This window comes from Peromyscus leucopus, chromosome 5 (assembly GCF_004664715.2).
Source record: "Peromyscus leucopus breed LL Stock chromosome 5, UCI_PerLeu_2.1, whole genome shotgun sequence".
In the NCBI taxonomy this organism is placed as follows: domain Eukaryota; kingdom Metazoa; phylum Chordata; class Mammalia; order Rodentia; family Cricetidae; genus Peromyscus; species Peromyscus leucopus.
The window spans coordinates 74877427-74896768 of NC_051067.1; the positions used below are offsets into that span (position 1 = coordinate 74877427).

General features: G+C 53.7%; 1 protein-coding gene across 1 annotated transcript; it reads left to right on the plus strand.

Annotated features, from left to right (window-relative positions):
- Positions 1-10732: 10732 nt before the first annotated feature.
- On the plus strand, positions 10733-18993 carry Palm3 (paralemmin 3). Its single transcript, XM_028858653.2, has 7 exons — positions 10733-10890; positions 13367-13415; positions 15103-15183; positions 15644-15786; positions 15898-15982; positions 16902-16947; positions 17081-18993. The coding sequence occupies exons 1-7, from the start codon at positions 10844-10846 to the stop codon at positions 18751-18753; spliced, it is 2124 nt and encodes a 707-aa protein (XP_028714486.1). The 5' UTR covers positions 10733-10843; the 3' UTR covers positions 18754-18993.
- The last annotated feature ends 349 nt before the right edge of the window (positions 18994-19342 follow it).

Here is a 19342-nt window from a genome sequence, read left to right on the forward strand (position 1 = left end):
CATACACAAAGGCCTGGTCCCATCCCCAGCACTGCCATGGTGCTACCTACATGCCTGTACGACCAGCGCTTGGAATAGCATAGGGAGGAGACTCCAAGTTGAAGCTTATCCTTGGCTCCTCAGTAAGTTTGAGGCCAGCCTGGGACACCACTTTAACAAATACTTTTGTCTCTGTGGGGCATGTTGTGCTTTGTCTCTTTACCATGTGGATGTGGTCCCTCTAACGGGGCCCCATGATGCCCAAACAAACGAGCCTTCCTCATCGAAGGGCACCTGTGATTCTTACTTGGCTGCCCCGGTCACTTCCCTCTGCCCTTTCCACTTGGCTTCCTCTGACTCAGCCACTATTCCCTCCTCAGACTCTGGCTCCATCAAGGCCATCGGGTGGAGGAGAAGGCAAACAGGATAGGTCCCCTGTCATCCTCCCTCAAGCCCACTGACTACCTCTAGCTACACACCAAACTCTCCCTTGGAGAGGGACAGCAACTGTGTGTTGCTAACCCCGGCACTATGCTATATGAAAAGCGAGAGTGTGTAAACTCTTTTCGTTCAGCTCTTCAGTTACTCTTTCTTTTGTTTCAATTTAGTTTTAGAGATTTTTATGTGTATGTGTGTGTAAACGGAAGTTTCTGTCCCACCAGCAACTCCCAAATACCTGGCAGCCACTTCACAAATGACCACATGGAGGCTTATATGAATTATAAATGCTCGGCCGATAGCTCAGGCCTGTTACTAGCTAACTCCTAGACTTAAATTAACCCATAATTCTATTTATGCTCTGCGACATGGTGGTACATTTATTAGTATATTCATCTCCTGCTCCCTGTGTGTCTGGCTGTGACTCCTGATTCCACCCTTTTCCTTCCCAGCATTCTTAGTTTGGTTGCCCTGCCTATACTTTCTGCCTGGCTACTGGCCAATCAGCATTTTATTAAACCGATTCGAGTGACAAATCTTTTTTTTTCTTATTTATTTATACGTATACAGTGTTCTGCCTGCATGTGTCCCTTAGGCCAAAAGAGGCATCATTTCTGATGGTTGTGGGCCACCATGTGGTTGCTGGGAATTGAACTCAGGACCTCTGGAAAAGCAGTCAGTGCTCTTAACCCCTGAGCCATCTCTCCAGCCCCTGAGGGACAAATCTTTACATTGTGCAAGAGGTTTATTCCACAGCATGTATGTGTGCATGCAGATTTATGCAAACGAGTGTTGATGCCCTTGGATCTCCTGGAACCAAAATTCAAGTAGTTGTGAGCCACCTGGAATGGGTGCTGGGACCAAACTGGATCTTCTTAGGAGCAGTTTCCTTTTTAAAATTTATTTTGTTTTTATTCATGTGTATGATCACATATATGTAGGTGCCTAAGAAGGCCAGAAGAGGGCAGCAGATCCCCTGGAGCTGGAGTTTGAGGGTTGTATGTTGTCTGACATGGGTGCTGAGAATCAAGCTCTGGTTCTTGCCAGAACAGTGAACACTCTTAACTACTGTGGAGTCTCTCTGAATGTTGCTCTTGTTCAGAGACAGGGCCTCACTGTGTAGGGCCTCACTGGTTGCCCTGAGACTCAAGATGTATACAGGCTGACCTTGAACTCACGGAGTTCAGCAGAAGCCTTCAGAGTGCTGGCATAAAGGTATCTGCTACCATATCCAGCTGTTTTTGTTTTGAAACAGAGAACCCCCATACTCCTGTCTCAGCCTCTAAAGCTCTGGGATATAGGCATTACCACCCAGACCAACAGTCAGAAGTCTGACCTTGTAAAATCTCAAATTCATGCTTTATTTATTTATTAAAAAATTTTTTTTTTGGTTTTTTGAGATGGGGTCTCAATATGTGTCTCTGGCTGTCCAGAAATTCACCATGTAGATCAGGCTGTTCTCTAGCTCATAGATCCACCTGTCTCTGCCTCCCAAGTGCTGGGATTCAATGTGTGCAGCACTTCACCAGGCCAACCTCAGGCTTTAAACATCATTTCTCTAGTTTCTCCTGGGCCTGGCCTCCTACCCACAGCCTGCAGTGGGACAGACACCTCAGACTGAGGACGTACAAATTGAGTACCACCACACACACGGGGTGACTGTCTACTCAGCTCTGGAGTCAGGCTGGTGAGGAGCTCGGAAAGTAAAGATGCTCACCACCATGCATCATGCCTTGAGCTCCTTGAGAAAAGACTCCTCCATTCATCCTCGGACCTCCTCCTGCACTGTGGCGCACGCTTGTGTGTGTGTGTGTGTGTGTGTGTGTGTGTGTGTGTGAAAATTTTGTGGAGTGACACTATTCTTCGGGAGATAGGAGCAAACACTTATTCATCCCAGATGAGGAACCAAGGACAGACCAAAGTAAGGACACCACCCAAGTCCAACTTGGTGAAACCAATAGGTTTTATTAGGGTTACTTACGGGAGTGTGGGTGACGGTTACTTACAAAGACCACGGCATTACTGAGACCCCTAACCCAGCAGTGGTGACAGCACACAGAAGCAGAGAAGTTGGGTCACTGTACAGTCTGGTGACTCGAGTGTCTCAGGCAACTCCGTTCCTCTGAGGTTGTCTCTCCGCAGTTCTTACTGCTTATACACTGTTGGGGGGGGGCCAAGGACATGTGTTCAATTTCAGGGGCTTCCTGAAGCCTTTAAGGTGTGTACTTCCTGAGCGTAAGGAGCTTTCCTGCTGAGTGGAGTGTTTCACCTCCCAGTAGACCATCTGGCATCTTTTTTTTTTTTTTCGAGACAGTTTCTCTGTGTAGCTTTGGCACCTTTCCTGGGTCTCGCTCTGTAGACCAGGCTGGCCTCGAACTCACAGAGATCTGCCTGCCTCTGCCTCCCGAGTGCTGGAATCAACGTGTGCGCCACCACCACCCAGCCCATCTGGCATCTTAACTAGCTATACAATGTTTAAAAAATAAAAAACCCAGTCACCTTTAATCTCAGCACTTGGAGGCAGAGGCAGACAGATCTCTGTGAGTTCAAGGCCAGCCTGGTCCCAGGACAGCCAGAGCAACATAATGAGACCCTGGGGGTATAGCACTTTCCTGTGCAAGCGTGTTGACCTGCGTTCAAATCTCCAGAACCCACTCTCTTAGTTACTTATCTACTGCCGTGCCAGGACACTATAGCCAAGGCAAGTTATAAAAGAAAGAACTTACGTGGGGCTTACAGTTTCAGAGGGTTAGTGCCCATGACCATCATGGCAGGGAGCATGGTATGTCACTAGGGCTGTAGCTGAACACTTACACCTTGAAACACAGCTAGAGGCAGAGAGTGAGAGCTAACTGGGAATGGTGTAGGTTTGTGAAACCTCAAAATCCAGCCAGTGACACTCCTCCTCTAAGGCCACACCTCCTAATCCTTCCCAAACAGTTCCACCAACTGGAGACCAAACATTCAAACAGATGAGCCTATGTATGGGCCATTCTCATTCAAACCACCACAGTCACTGTTTCTAAAATTACCTCCCTTGGGGAGATATGAACATCACCCACCCTTCCTCCTCTGTCCCAGCAACAAGCTAATGTGTGATTCCACCAGAATTCATACTGGGGAACCCATGAGTTTCTGAGACTTACGTACAGAGCAGTGGGTGGGGCTGTAGGCCTGCATCCAGCATGGATGACAGATGATGGCTTCCCAATGGCTATGTAGATGGAGCCCTGCCCCTTCATCCTTCCCCATCTATGTGCTCCAGCCCCTCCCACAGGCCCAGAGGCCACATGCAACCAGAGCAGAATTACATGAACTGGTTGGGAAGAGTAACCGGATATTCCGGTGAGGGTCCCATGACCCTCCCTAACTTCTTCCAAGTGGGAAAGTCCACAGTCAACAAGCCCAGCCGTCCCGGATGAACACCTGAGGGGTGGGAGTTTGGTTAGGAGGACAGTCCTGTATAACACCACACAGAGGCTGGTCATGGCCGTGCACAGCTGTAGCAAGTCTTTCTTTGCACTGCCAGATCCCAAATAATGACACGGAGACTTCTTATTAAGTGTGAAAGCCTGGGCTCAGCTCTTAGAACTTAAATTAACTCGTTTATATTATCTATGTCCCACCATGAGCCTTACCTCTCCTCAGTACAGTAGGTCTGATTCCTCCACATCTTGCTGGTGAATCCCTTGCCCCTCGGACCTTCCCAGAGTTCCTCTCTCTCCATGGAAGTCCCACTGTGTGCCTGCATCTTGAGACCCCCAAGCAAGACTACCACAGAGTCAATATCCGATGCAAAACACGCAGGGGTTTATTGATAATAAGCAAGCCTGACTTGGTCCTCGTCCAACACTCAACACAGCAGGTGGAGGAGGACGGCCCTGAGCTCTCAGAGTGAGGGGTTTTTAAAGGGAAAAACCACAAGCAGGGTGGTACAAGCCTTGGCATCATATGATTGGGTGAGGGTATATAACCTTTGAATTTACTGGTTGGAGGTTACAGTTATCATCTTGGGGGCAGGCCTGAACAAATCCCAGACTTTGTCCTTGAGCTGCCATAGGGCTGGCTGGCCTCACACGTTCACATTGATGTACACATGCACACAGCTCTAAGTTGGTGAGGGGTCCCAGACAGTAAACAACTGGCTGAACCTTGAGCAGTCAGAGTACGTGCAGAAAGGGAGCTACTGCAAGGACTATGTCATGGCCCTTCCAGAAACTGCTGCTCAAGTCTCAGGAAACTGAAACTGAGGCCTGACCAGTGAGAGAAGACTGACAGCCTGCTATGGCATCTGCTTGGTCCTTTTACTACCTAGCATCTCCTGCCTAGCTATTGACCGTTCTGCTCTTTATTAAACCAATCAGAAGGTGCCATAGGCAGGTGAGGAAGGACAGAGACACATCTTCACACACTGTGATCAGATATCCCACAACACACATCTGCAATTGCAACATTGCTATGGTGAGATGGAGGGAGTTCGAAGCCAACGAGTCTGGAGCACAGAGCAGCAAACACAGTGATTGTATCTCCAACAAGAGGACAGCCAAAGACCCTCAAGGAAGATTGTGCTTACACCTTCATCCGCACGCCAGGGCACTCACACACGTGAGTGTGTAAAGAAGGAGGTCTGTGGGTCAAGTCAGAGTTATTAACCTGCAAAGTCAATGTGCTACACTCATGATACAAAAACAAAACAAAACAAAACCACCAAGCTGCCACACCGCTGTGGGTCCAGTTGCTGCTGCCTCTTTGTTCTCAAGGGGGATCGGAAGCTCCAAGCTGAGCTTTCTCTGTGGCTCAATGCCAGCCCTCACCGTCCAAGAGAGCCTCCCACCAGCTTCTTTTTCTCCTTCTTCTCCTCTCCTCCTCCTCCTCCTCCTTCCTCCTCCTTCTCCTCCTCCCCTGCCTCCTCCTCCTCCTCCTTTCCCGAGACAGGGTTTCTCTGTGTAGTTTTGGAGCCTTTCCTGGAACTCACTCTGCAGACCAGGCTGGCCTCGAACTCACAAAGATCCACCTGGCTCTGCCTCCTGAGTGCTGGGATCAAAGGTGTGCACCACCACCGCCCGGCTCACTCGACTTCTTATGGGGTCACATCTCTCCAGAGAAGACCCCACCCTTTGGGCCAAGCTGCTCCTTACCATTGACTACTAGCCTGATTACAGAATTCCTGAAACAAACGTACTCACATATACATGTACACACACACACACACACACACACACACACACACACACACACACCATAAAAATATTTTAAAACTTAAGGGGGAAAAGTAGACCATCCACACAGTGGAATATTATTTACCCATAAAGGGAAATGAAGAACTGATTGTTGCCATGGTGTGGACAAACTGAGACCAGGATGCTGGCCAGGTATGGGTGTGGGGCACACTCTCGTAATCCCAGCGCTTGGGAGGTAGAGGCAGGAGGGTCAGAACTTCACAGTCCCCTTCACTGCTCAGTGATTTTGAGACCACCTCGGGCTACACAAGAACTTGCAAAATAACTAACTAACTAAATAAATAAATAAATAAGAAAACGGGGTTGGGGATTTAGCTCAGTGGTAGAGCGCTTGCCTAGCAAGTGCAAGGCCCTGGGTTCGATCCTCAGCTCAAAACAAAACAAAACCAAACCATGATGCTGAATGAGAAAATGATGCAAAAAACTACATTGTGTCAGTGTGTGTGTGTGCGTGGTGTGTGTGCGCGCTCATGTGTGTGTCAGTGTGTGTGTGTGCATGTGTGTGTGTCAGTGTGTGTGTGTCAGTGTGTGTGTGTGTGTGTGTGTGTGTGTGTGGTGTGTAGAACAGAACAGGCAAACCCCACAGACAGGTGCAGGAGGGTGTTTTCAGTGAGGGGTGGGAGCTGCACAGGGATTGGGGTGACTGCTATAGGGACAGGACTCCCTTCTGGGGTGATGGAGATGGATGGTTTTTGTTTTTGTTTTTGCTTTTGAGACAGGGTTTCCTTGAGTAGCCCTGGCTGTCCTGGAACTCGCTGTGTGGATCAGGCTGGTCTTGAACTCAGAGATCTGGCTGCCCCTGCCTCCCAAGTGTGTGTGCCACCACCGCCTGCCTGGAGATGTTCTTGGACTAGATAGAGTGAGAGCCGTCCGCTATTATGAGTGTGCTAACTACCACAAATGGAAAATGTTAAAAACAAAACAAAACAAAAAAACATTCAAGGCATCTGGAAAGATAACTCAGTCCAAAGTTCCTTCTGTGCAAGCGTGAGGACCTGGGTTTGTGTCTCCACCACCCACATAAAAAAGCCTATGAGGGAACCTGTGTGCGGGAGCCTGAGTGTGCATGGGAGCCTGTGTGTGCATGGGAGCCTGTGTGTGCGGGAGCCTGTGTGTGCGGAGCCTGAGTGTGCGGGAGCCTGTGTGTGCGGGAGCCTGTGTGTGGGAGCCTGTGTGTGCATGGGAGCCTGTGTGTGCGGGAGCCTGGTGTGGGGAGCCTGTGTGTGCGGAGCCTGAGTGTGGGGGAGCCTGTGTGTGGGGAGCCTGAGTGTGGGGGAGCCTGAGTGTGGGGAGCCTGAGTGTGCGGGAGCCTGAGTGTGCGGGAGCCTGTGTGTGCGGGAGCCTGAGTGTGGGGGAGCCTGAGTGTGCGGGAGCCTGTGTGTGCATGGGAGCCTGTGTGTGCGGAGCCTGAGTGTGCATGGGAGCCTGTGTGTGCGGGAGCCTGAGTGTGCGGAGCCTGAGTGTGGGGGAGCCTGAGTGTGGGGGAGCCTGAGTGTGGGGAGCCTGAGTGTGCGGAGCCTGAGTGTGCGGGAGCCTGTGTGTGCAGTGGGAGCCTGTGTGTGCGAGTGTGGGAGCCTGTGTGTGCGGGAGCCTGTGTGTGCGGGAGCCTGAGTGTGGGGGAGCCTGAGTGTGGGGGAGCCTGAGTGTGGGGGAGCCTGAGTGTGCGGGAGCCTGAGTGTGCGGGAGCCTGAGTGTGCGGGAGCCTGTGTGTGCGGGAGCCTGCGTGTGCATGGGAGCCTGTGTGTGCATGGGAGCCTGATGTGTGCGGGAGCCTGAGTGTGCGGGAGCCTGAGTGTGCGGGAGCCTGAGTGTGCGGGAGCCTGTGTGTGCATGGGAGCCTGTGTGCATGGGCCTGTGTGCCCCTGAGTGTGTGGCGGGAGCCTGATGTGTGCGGGAGCCTGAGTGTGCGGGAGCCTGTGTGTGCATGGGAGCCTGAGTGTGGCAGTGGTGGGAGCCTGAGTGTGGGGGAGCCTGAGTGTGGGGGAGCCTGAGTGTGGGGGAGCCTGAGTGTGGGGGAGCCTGTGTGTGCGGGAGCCTGTGTGTGCGGGAGCCTGTGTGTGCGGAGCCTGAGTGTGTGGGAGCCTGTGTGTGCGGAGCCTGAGTGTGGGGGAGCCTGAGTGTGCGGGAGCCTGTGTGTGCGGGAGCCTGTGTGTGCGGGAGCCTGTGTGTGCGGGAGCCTGAGTGTGGGGGAGCCTGAGTGTGGGGGAGCCTGTGTGTGCGGGAGCCTGTGTGTGCGGGAGCCTGAGTGTGGGGGAGCCTGAGTGTGCGGGAGCCTGTGTGTGCGGGAGCCTGTGTGTGCGGGAGCCTGTGTGTGCGGAGCCTGAGTGTGGGGGAGCCTGTGTGTGCGGGAGCCTGAGTGTGGGGGAGCCTGAGTGTGGGGGAGCCTGTGTGTGAGGGAGCCTGTGTGTGAGGGAGCCTGTGTGTGCGGGAGCCTGAGTGTGCGAGAGCCTGTGTGGGAGCTCATGTCTCAATCCCAGCACTGTGGAGACAGAGATAGGTGTGTTCCTGAGCCTTACTGGCCAGTTAGTTAGCCACGTGGTGACCCTCTGGTTCAGTGAGAGGCCCTGTCTCAGAAAGTGAGATAGAGATGGATAGAACACACCTGACACTCACATCCGCCTCCACATGCAGAAGAATAGACACATAAAACAAGGGCTGGGGCGTGACTCCATGTAGAGGGTTTGCCCACCATGTATGTATACGACCCTAGGTTCCATCCACTCCAGCACACACAAATGTGTATTCATATATACACACATACATGTTCTCTCTTCCCATCGTGGAAATATATTTTCAGAATGAGCTAGAAACTCAAATTTAACTTTTTTCCCTTCCTGTACTAGGAACTGAATCTAGGGCCTCATGTATGTCAGACAAGCAGGAAACTTGGAAAAAAAAGTTCACCAGGAAACTACATGTTGAGCACCCGCCCACCCCCCACCACGCTTTATTTTTAGACAGTATCTTACTAAGTTGCCCAGGCTAGATTTTTTGGGTTTTGTTTTGTTTTTGTTTCTCTGTGTAGCCCTGGCTGTCTTGGAACTCACTCGGTAGACCAGGCTGGCCTTGAACTCACAGATATCCATCTACCTCTGCCCAGAGTGCTGGGATTAAAGGTGTGTGTCATCCATGCCCAGGCTGTTATGATATTCATTAATTACACTCATGATATTAATTACATTTGTGGTATTCATTGATTACACTTGCAGTATTCATTCAATAATTATATTTATGATATTCATTAATTACATTAATTGTATTGATTTATTACATTCATGATATTATGTCCTGATACTACTGTCCATTTGTGGGGCTTTTCCATCACACAAAACAGAGCTTCTGTACTTAGTAAACCATTGCTCTATATTCCTTTCTTCTCCATCTTGAGATAACATCTAATCCTTCTGTCTCTATGAATTTATATATTCTATATATTTCATGTAATACAATTCTATAGTATTTGTCCTTTTTTTTTAATGTAAAAACAATTTTATATACAACTGCAGGAGAAATAATACACAGATAACCTGAACATAAAAACTGGCTATAACTTAAAAATCCAGGGTTATTTTAAACAGTAAAATATTTTCTCTGTAGAAAATAGTATAAATGATAATGTTTCCCAATAAGCCCTTTTAAGCCAAATGATAGCTGAATTATACATATAAATATTGATTAGATTCTGGGATACAGAAGAAACCTGTCTTCATCTGTTCAGAGAGCTATGTTTTACTTAAGTTGTGTAAGTGAGATTCCTATTCATCTTTCCCTTCACTGTTTGATTTACGGCAGACATTTTTCTATAGGCTAATCCATATTCTAAAAAGATTTTAACCTCCCCTCCTGAAAGTACGGCCAGCATTTTCTTTCATCAGCTTGATACAGTACAAATTCTTATCCTAATAGTGAAATGTTTCACTAAAACTTGCCCAGTGATTGGGTAAAACCAAAACTTGCTATAAACCACAGTCACCCTAGGGTCCCCCCTGCTATGTAGCCTCCATGGTTCTGTGGGTTGCAGTCTGATTGTTCTTTGATTTATATCTAGTATCCACTTATGAGTGAGTACATACCATGTTTGTCCTTCTCAGTCTGGGCTACCTCACTCAGGATATTTTCTAGTTCCATCCGTTTGCCAGGCTGGTTTTTAAGCCATTCTGTAACCCAGGTAAGGCTTGACCTTGCCATTCTCCTAACTCAGCCTCCCTAGTAGTGGGATCCCAAGTCAGGCCAATTGCCTGGCTGAGTTCAATCAGACCATAGACGGTGGGACACAGGAGATCCCAGCCCTTGTGGACAGCCCCTAGCCAGCATGGTGGAGCGTGTGTACGCAGGAGATCTCCATTTTACATGCCAAGGGTGCGCATGGAGCCCTGAAGCGGTCAGGACTGGAAAGGCTTGGAGGTGGGTGAGCATACCACTTAGCCTGGCGGGGAGGGTCTTTGCTCAGAGTTCCTCTGAAACGCCTAGGGAAAGAGACCAGGGCCACTCTCACAAGGTGAGGAGCAAACTTGGTCTGAGTGTGTTGGTCTGACATTGCAGCACCCAAGAGTTCAAAGGGAAGGCGTCCTCAGGAGTGAGTTGGAGGTCATCTCCCTGTCCTTTCTCATTTCTACCCTCACCTCTAAACGTTGTATAATACAACGAGGTCTTCTGATCTGCAGGCCTTTTGAATTTATTCTCCCATTTCACAGCGAGGCAAACTGAGGCCTTGAAACCTGATGCCAGTTGTCCACCGTGACCCTCATCCCGGGCTTCTTGGTTGCTATAGTCTCCAGAAGCTGAGTCAGAGAGCTCTCCCTCCCGCCTGCTCCAAGGTCCTAGAAGGGAGGCAGTGACCCTGGGTTTTTACTAAAACGTTCATGTCTGAGTGCCCATCGCAGGCGTGGGTCCCCGGGCGGCCGCGGGTCAGTGCTTGGCCGCTCTCCCCCACCTGCTGGAGCACCAGCGTGGCTGCGCGCGCGTGAACTGGGAAGCAGCCGAGTGCAGCGCGGAGGCCGGAGGCTGGTAAATAATTCATCCTGAGAAGTTGATAGGGCTCCCTACACTGCCCCAGCCCCAGCCGGGCCGCGCCTCCCGCCCAAACCAGCCGGACCTGCTCTCCCGCTCCGCCCCGCAGCCCCCTCCCACCAGCCAGGGCCGAGACCGCGAGCTTCGGCTCACACCGCGCGCGCGCGAGGGCAGAGATGGCCCTGCAGACCCCGGTACTGTCCCCGGCCACAGCCACACCCATGTAAGTGTCTGGGGTGGGGACGGATGGGCAGAGTGGAAAGGCTGGGGGGTGCGCGCCGGCCTACCCTGGGAGCCCCAGCTGGCCTCTCCTAAGGGAGCCTGGGGAGAACGTGGAGTGGCCAAGCCCGGGCTCCTTGAGAGCCACTTCCCCAGAGAGCGGGGCCTGCTGCCAAGTTAGGGGGCAGAGAATGTCGGGGTACACGAATGTGCCACCGAACCCCCAAGTTTGCAGAGTGAGCGAGAATGCTGGAGTCCAGGAAGGGAGGAAGCGAGCGCTCCAGCTTCCAAAGACTGGCAAAGTCGCAGCCAGGCAGTGGCCACCTCTCTGCGCCTTTTTGGTACTAAGCAGGTTGTGGCTGAGGCGCGACCCCGGAGCTGGCGATGAGCACTGTGGAGGAAGGTTCGGGAGCTGGCCCTAGCCGAGGGCTTTTCAAATGAAAGAAGCTTGGTTCAGTCGCCGGCTCTTGCCTAGTGTGCGTCTGGTCCATCCCTAGCAGCGAGCAGGGCTCCCAGGGGTTATAGAAACTTCCAGAAAGAGGCTTCCCTCCACCTGGGACCCCAATTCTGTCCTTCACTCTCCTGTGCCCTCCATTGCATTATTTACCAAGTACAAACCTGGTTGCCTAGCAACGGGAACCCGATCCCCCCCCCAAGGAAGAGTTAGGGAGATAGCATCTTAGGAGGGGGACTGCGAGGGGACTTCAGCCCTCCCCCAGGGACACCTGACAGGCGACCTTCAGCCCCTGCCCCGGTGGAAGTCCTCACCTCTAGGTGGGTCTCTGGAGGCCCTGAACCCCAAACTGTGTGTTGCCAGCACCAAGGGAGAATTGCTTCACATTTGCCTTCCGACTTTGGACAAGTCTTGTGCTGTGAGTGTGTGTGGGTGCATTGTGTGAGTGCATCTTGTGTGAGTATATGTGTGTAAGAATGTGTGTGCATATGAGAGTGTGTGCAAGAGTGTGAGAGTATGTGTATGTGTACATGTTTGTGTGTGTGTGCATGTTTGACTATGTGAGTGTGTGTGTAAGAGTGTGTGTGTGTGTGTGTACAAGGTTGTGAGAGTAAGGGTATGTGTGCATGTTTGCACGTGTGTGTGGACAGAGGACAACCTGGTGTGGTCTTTGACTCACCTTGAGACAGGCTTTTGTTCCTGCTGCAGCAGACACCAGGCTATCCTGCTGCAGCAGAGCTGAGAGCACAGGTTTAAGCTGGTTCTGAGCATCAGCTCACTGGGCATTGTCGCCAGCCTTGGACAAGTCCTTTTGCTACCCTGAGAGGCTCAGTTTCCCCTTTGGTAAATGGGACCGTCAGCTGTTTGCCGCACGGGACCTCGGGGAAGAGTGAGTGTCTCTCCAGACAGGGCATTTCAAAGCCCGATGGGCACGTGGCTGTGGCTACGCTGGGTCTGTTCTTAGCTGGAATGTCAGCTGGGAGAGTGGACTGCAGCCAGCCGGGGTGGGGGTGGAGCCTGAGCGAGGTGGCTGTGGTTCAGCGGAAGCCCTGCAGGGCACTTAGGACACTATAAATAGCACTGTTATGTCTTCAGGGTGTGGCGGGAGGATCTGAGCGGACTTGGCTGGAATGTGGACAGTGGCGCTGGGATTCTCTCCCCGATGTGCTAGGATTTAAATTAATAAACACTAAGATCTTCGTGCCCACCCTGTCTGGCCTGGAGGAAGGCAGGCTGGGAGATCCCGTTTCTGCCCCGTGGCTGAAGTGGGCCTAACACAGCCCCACACCTGTGCTGCTCAGTGACCATGTCATCTTGACACTGCCTGTCCCCTAAATGAAGACCCAGGGCCCCCTGGGGGTGGGGAGCAGGATGCTGACACATTCCAGTTAGAACAAGGGTGGGGAAAGATCGGGTTAAACCGTAAACCTCAAATCCCCCTCCTTGAAGCTCAAAGTCCACAGCTAGGCAGGATGGCCCAGTGACCCTTGCCCCCAGCAGGAAGGGGGTAGACAAGTGGAAAGGAGACAGCCTGGGAGTTACCATGGTAATGGTTTAATGGTCACTTTTCTCCCCCACATTCCCTCATACCGCACACCCTGGTGCTTAAGGGTGGGAGCTAAGGTCCAGAGAAGGCGTGGGACTAGCAGGAGACACACAGCATATTTGGAGCCCGGCAGAACTGGAGAGTCTGTGGGAGCCTGTAAGAATAGTTATTACAGCTGAGTATAAATTGTATGAAGTGTGGAAATTGCTTAGATTGCTCTCTTGCACGATTGGGGTTTCACAGCTGAGACTGAGACTGAGAAAGATGGTGTGAAACCCTCCTTTAGCTTGATGGTCGTGGCCTCGCATTCCCACACTCCAGTCATTTCCCGGCTCTTCCCTGGTGGAGAGGGGGAAACAGAGGCACTGGGCTCTCTCTTGGCAGCCCAGGGTTCTTAATTAGGAAAGGACCTTTAGGAGCTCGCCTGCTGAGGGCCGGGGTCCCTAGGAAACGCCCCTCAGCTCCCCATTCCCCCCGCAGGGTCATGGCGGAGAGCGCCCTCTATCGGCAGCGACTGGAGGTCATCGCTGTAAGTGCCACACTCCCAGAACCCTGAGAATCCCAGGAGTTGTTCAGGCTTCCTCTTGCCCTGCTCCATCGGAGTAGGGCATGTTTACCCCATAGGGAGCGAGTCTGGATCTGTGAAGAACTGAGCTGCACGTTCCCGTCCTGTCCAGGACACGCCTCAGGCAGCTCCTGTGCCTGGTCCCTGTCACTGGCTGAATGGAGGGTGTCATTTGGGACGCCCAGAAACACCTCCTCCGAAGCCACTCACACGCCTCGCCTCTTAGGTCTCCATATATGGCACCCCACCTTTGGAGCCCCTCCTTAGGGAACCCCACCGTCTGCGCGCTGTCCCTTCAGTCCGCTCACTCCGTGACGCTAATCCACCCGTGTGCCTCCTACCTCTGCTCTGACAGCCTCCGTGCGCCCCTTCCTCACTAGCCTGTTTCTGGACCTCGGTTCTCTGCACCCTCATTTTTGCACTCCGTATTTCTGACCACCACTGTGCACCTCTAGTCTCCAAGCCAACTCTGCACTCCATATTTCTGCACCCCACATTTCAGAACCCTTTCTAAAACCTGTTTCTATATCTCATCCCTGAACCCTGACCTCTAAATTGTGTCTGCTCCATTTTTCTGGCTTCCACTCGGCACTCCATCTTCTGTACTTCATCTCAGACTTCTACCTCTTAGCTCCCCAACTCTCTGTAGCCCACTTCTGCACCTCAACCCTGGAGCCCCTCTGTACCCCAAGTCTCTGGTCACCTGTGTACTCTCCATTTTTCTAATCCTTCCTTTTGTATTCCACCTTACTGACTTCCCCACCTCATCCACCCCCATTTTTCTGGACCCGACTCCTCAGCACCCCAACTTTAAGTGGCCCATGGGTGCTTTGCACTATCACCTCGTTCATGTCTCTGTTTGTTTTTTTTTTGTTTTGTTTTTGTTTTTGTTTTTCGAGACAGGGTTTCTCTGTGTAGCTTTGCGCCTTTCCTTGAATTCACTTTGGAGACCAGGCTGGCCTCGAACTCACAGAGATCCGCCTGCCTCTGCCTCCTGAGTGCTGGGATTAAAGGCGTGTGCCGCCACCGCCCGGCTGTCGTTCATGTCTCTGAACACAACATGCACCCCGCATTTCCATCTTTGTACCCTCTCTCTGCCCCCACCTCTATCTACGCCTGAGTCTCTCTGGATGTCTACCCCTGCACCCCCATTTTGACCTCCATCTCACTAGCACGTTCCCTACATCTAGACCCACATGTCTTTGAATCCTTTCACCCCCCTTTTAAAGAATTTATTGTCGCAGGGTCTCTGTGGCCCAAAGTAGCCTCCAAGTTACTGCTCCCTTTGTAGTCCAGGCGGGCATGGAACTCAGGGAGACCATCCTACTCCTGCCTCCTGAGTCTTGGGGCTACAAAGGTGTGCCCCTCGTCTGGCCATCCTCCCCATCCCAGAGGTCCGAAACCCTAGTCCCCATTCCTAAGCCCCGCCCCGCCCCCATCTTCGGACCACCATTGGGCGTGCGCCCGGCCTCCGCAGCATCAGGGCGCGGCCGCCCGGTCCCGCCCCGCCCCGCCCCGCCCCTCCCGCTGCTGAGTCAGCGCTCTGCGGCCCCCGCCCGCGGGAGGACGCCCCGGGAGTCCCGGGAGCCCCGGGGAGGCGGGCGAAGGGCGGCACCGGGCCCGCCCGCAGCTCTGGGTCGTGTGTGCGCAGGAGAAGCGGCGGCTGCAGGAGGAGATCGGCGCTGCGCGTCGCGAGCTGGAGGAGGAGAAACTCCGCGTGGAGCGGCTCAAGGTTGGCGACTCCCGTCCAGCCCCGGCGGTGAAGTGGGGTTATTATCTTTGTGAGGCCGGCTGAGAGACAATAGGAACCTCTGTCCAATTTGGGGAGGGGGAGATGGAGAGGAGGCGGGCGAAAGGTAGCCATGGAGACAGCAGCCGCACTCTGGAAGAGTGTGGGGAAGGTGGAGGGCTTCTCCCCGTTTGACGGTGATGGAGGAGACTTAGGCCAACGCTGGGGTGGAGAGGGGCGCATTGGGAGGTCTTTCTGGCTTGGCAGGACCAGTGGACTGAGCAGGCTGGAAGGATGATGGTTGTGTGCCTCTGCTTGGGAAGGATGCTTGCTTGCATGGTGTTGGGGGACCAGATATGGGCATGTCTCCCAGCCTGATGGATGTGCCCTCTGGGCGTTTGCAAGCAATGGGTGGGAAGGCAGGCTTCCCGTGGCTAGCTCCGGACTCTCTTCCCATGTCCAGAGGAAATCTCTTCGAGAACGTTGGCTCATGGATGGGGCGGCTGAAGGGCCAGAGCGGCCGGAGGACCTGGCCTCCAAGGACCCACAGTCGCCTGAGGGACAGGCCCAGGCTCGAATTCGTAACCTGGAAGACAGCTTGTTTTCGTGAGTCGGGAATGCCTGCTTTTGAGCCATGCCCCAGCCTTTGACAGCCCCCAGAAATGGAGCAGGTTTAGTCCGGCCCGCTTCCAGCAGCCCCCCTCCTCTCTCCCTCAGACTCCAGTCACAGCTGCAGCTGTTGCAAAGTGCGTCCACAGGTGCCCAACACAGACCTGCTGGCAGGCCCTCCTGGCGCAGAGAGGTGAGCAGGGGCTGGGAGGGGTGGAGAGGGGGGTGTGGTCAGCAGCGTTAGGCCGGGACTCAGCAGAGGTGTGCTCTCTCAGAGGCAGCCTCTGCCTTGGTGTGCAGTCAAACCCACTGTTACTTTGCTGTGTTCTGGTGCAGGTTGGTTTTCCTTGTCTAGACCTTAGTTTCCTTATCCCTAAAACGGGAAAACCAACTCAGAAGTGCCTTTAGGAGGGGCCAGTGAAATTATAATTTAGAACTCACTGTCTTCCTGCTTCAGCTTTGCCAGTGGCAGGGTTACAGGCGTCCACCTCCATGCCTGGATCACAAAGGGGGTTTGTGTGCGTGCAGATGTGTGCAGCTGCCCCAGGCCTTTCTTCATCTCTCCCGTCACTCCATGCTGTCACACTGTCTCTTTCCTATTCCCTTTCGTGTCTAGATCAGTGCTGTTCCTGTTCCTTAGCCTGGAACAACGGTCTCCAACTCAGCACTCTGGACAGAGCATACCCCACCCCGCACACCTCCAGAAGCCACGCCCAGGCTTGTCTCTACAGGAAACACTGGAACCCCCACACCTCCCACACCCCCGACCTCTCCCGGCTTCTTCCCATCGCTGCTTCTTCCTCTCCCCTTCCAATGTGCAAACACTGTGTATTTATTGGTTGTTCTGTTTATCACTTCCCTCTTCCCGTCTGATTGCATCAGGTCTTTTCAGGCTGGGGATATGGTTCAGCTGTACTACACTGACCTTGTGTGCGCCAAGGCCCTGGTTCTATACCAGCACTTCCTCCCTCCCCCCAAATCCTTTGTCTAGGACGACCTCAGAAGCTGGCCAAGGAAGCGTTAACATAGTATTGGTTAAGCAGGTAGAGTACAAACGTGCCTGGGCGGTAGAAACCAGGGCCCGTTGGACCTTGTCTCTATTCCATTTGCAGGGGCCCCGTCCTCTCTCTCAGCCCACCATGGAGGCAGGTCCTGCAGGCAAGTATTGGAATCCCAAGGTCTGGGGTACAGTCACCACCAGTTCACTTGACCCAAAAGAATCTGGGGTGAGGGTCCTCTTCGTCCCGCATCGTCCTGACCTCCCTGCCCTTCCCTCCTTTGATTCCCCCAGGCCTCACTGATGTGGACAAGAGAACTTCCCTGCCAGCTGGCCCGGTGGGCATGTCCCCTGAGTCCCCCTCTGGTCCCAGGGAGGAGCTCATTGAGGTTCTGCCAGCCTTGAGGCCATCCCCTGAGGCCACAGGGGCCTCTTCAGAAGCCAACGGCCCCTGCCCGGAGCATAGCCCCCTCCCAGAGCAGCTGAGCCGAGGGGCGGCGAGTGTCACTAAGGCCAAAGGAGATGGGGTGGTAGAGGTGGATTGGGCTGGGCTTCGGGCCACTGAGAACAGTGCCACAGACCCCACGGGCGTGGAGCTGGAGGCTAAGGTGGAAGAGGTGGTCCTCGAGGCCATCGGGACTAGGCAGGGCACCAGCAGCCCTGAGCTCCCCACTTGGGTGAAGGAGGGCAGGGGTGTGGTGGAGGTGGTCTGGGAGGGGCTGGGAGGCAGTGATCCCGATGTCACAGGGGAGTCAGGCAGTAATGCAGAGGCCGCACAAATCAGTCCCCCAAGGCTCCAGGAGCAGGTTGAGGTGGAAATTTCCAGGAAAGAGGAAGGTGCTTCTAGAGACAGTCCTGAGGGTGCCGGGCAGGGGGACCCTGGAGGAGAGGAGGGGTCCTTCATTTGGGTGGAGAGAGTGGCCCTCAGTGAAGACTGGGAGGAGCTCTTGATGGAGGGCTTGGAAGCACCCCCAGGGGCGGGCTGTGTGGGAGGACCCGAGGCTTTGATGGGAGCACAGCCCAGAGGGAGTGAAGCGTCCTGGGAGGTGGAGAGGAGAGAAGTGGAGAGATCAGAGGGCATGGAAGAAAGGCCAACGGCAGAAAAGCTCGGGGTAGAGCGGGGTGGGGCCCCTGAGGCGCCGGAGCCCGCCCAGGGAAGAGAGGAGAGCCAGGCAGAAGAGGAGGCGGGGGAAGGCAGCCAGGGCCCTTTGGGGGCAGAGAGAGCCACAGAGGAGGAACAGTGGGCCGTGGAGGGGAAGGAGGGTGAAGAGCCACTGGAAGTGAAAACAGGAGGTGAGGAAGAGCCAGACACCACGGAGAAGCCACTGGTGGCGGAGAAAAACACAGAGGGTCCACTGGAGCCGTCAGAGGAGGAGAGGGACGGCGGAAGCTCATTGGACAGAGAGTCAAAAGCAAGCGAGAAACTATTGGAAGGAGAGCCAGGAGGCGAGAGCTCGTTGGATGAAGAAACTAAAGGAAGCGAGAAACTATTGGAAGGAGAGCCAGGAGGCAGTGAACCATCAGCAGAGGCAGAGAAGACCCCAGGCGCCAAGGAGGAGGTGAGTCCGGGAGAGCAAGGCAAATCCAATGAAGGAGCAGAGTTTCGGGTGGAGGACGCCAAGCAGCCAGGGACCCCTCTTTGTGTCCAGGAGGAGCCCACGTCAGAGGAGCAAGGACTGCAGAGCCTGGAGAAGCAAGAAGGACCGGTGGAAGAGACAGCCAGGGAGCCTCAGCGCTGTGCTGAGAGTGAGGGTCCTCCCGGCGATGCCACCCCGCTCTTGTCAGAGACCCCAGCCCCGGAGCAGCCTGTGGAAGGCCAGCCACTGCTCCATCAGGAGGTGTCCAGCACCAACCCTGGCGACCACCCTGCACCCACTTATGCACCTGCCCGGCAGCTTGAGGTAGCTGAGGCCAAAGAGGCTGGTGGCCCTAAGCAAAAGACGTGCCAGTGTTGTGTGGTCATGTGAGCCGACACCGGCCGCCCAGCACCCTTTTCCTCTCACAGCTACCTCGCTGCCTGGCTTCCAGCAGAAGGTCCCAGGCACAGACAGGGTACCACAGGACTGGCAGTGGTTACCCAGGAGCCAGCAGGTCCTGTGTTTATCCACACCTGGGCTTTTAGATTCCCTGCCCACTGCCCGTGGCCCTGACTCCCTTCTGCAATGAAGCCTTTATACTTGAAAATTAAATGTTAAGGCAATCTGGCAGTCTGACTGTGTGTCGTTTTTTTTTTTGGTTTTGTTTTGTTTTTGTTTTTCAAGGCAGGGTTTCTCTGTGTAGCCCTAGCTGTCCTGGAACTCACTCTGTAGACCAGGCTAGCCTTGAACTCAGAGATCCATCTGCCTCTGCCTCCCAATTGCTGGGATTAAAGGCATGCGCCACCACTGCCTGGCTTCTTTATTTATTTTTATAATATGTGAGTGTTTTGCCTGGGCGTAAGTAACCATGTGTGTGCAGTGCTCACTAAGGCCACAAGAGGGCATTGGGTTCCCTAGAATTAGTTGTAGGTGAGTCTGAGCTACCCTGTGGGCGCTGGGAACTGAACCTGGGTCCTCT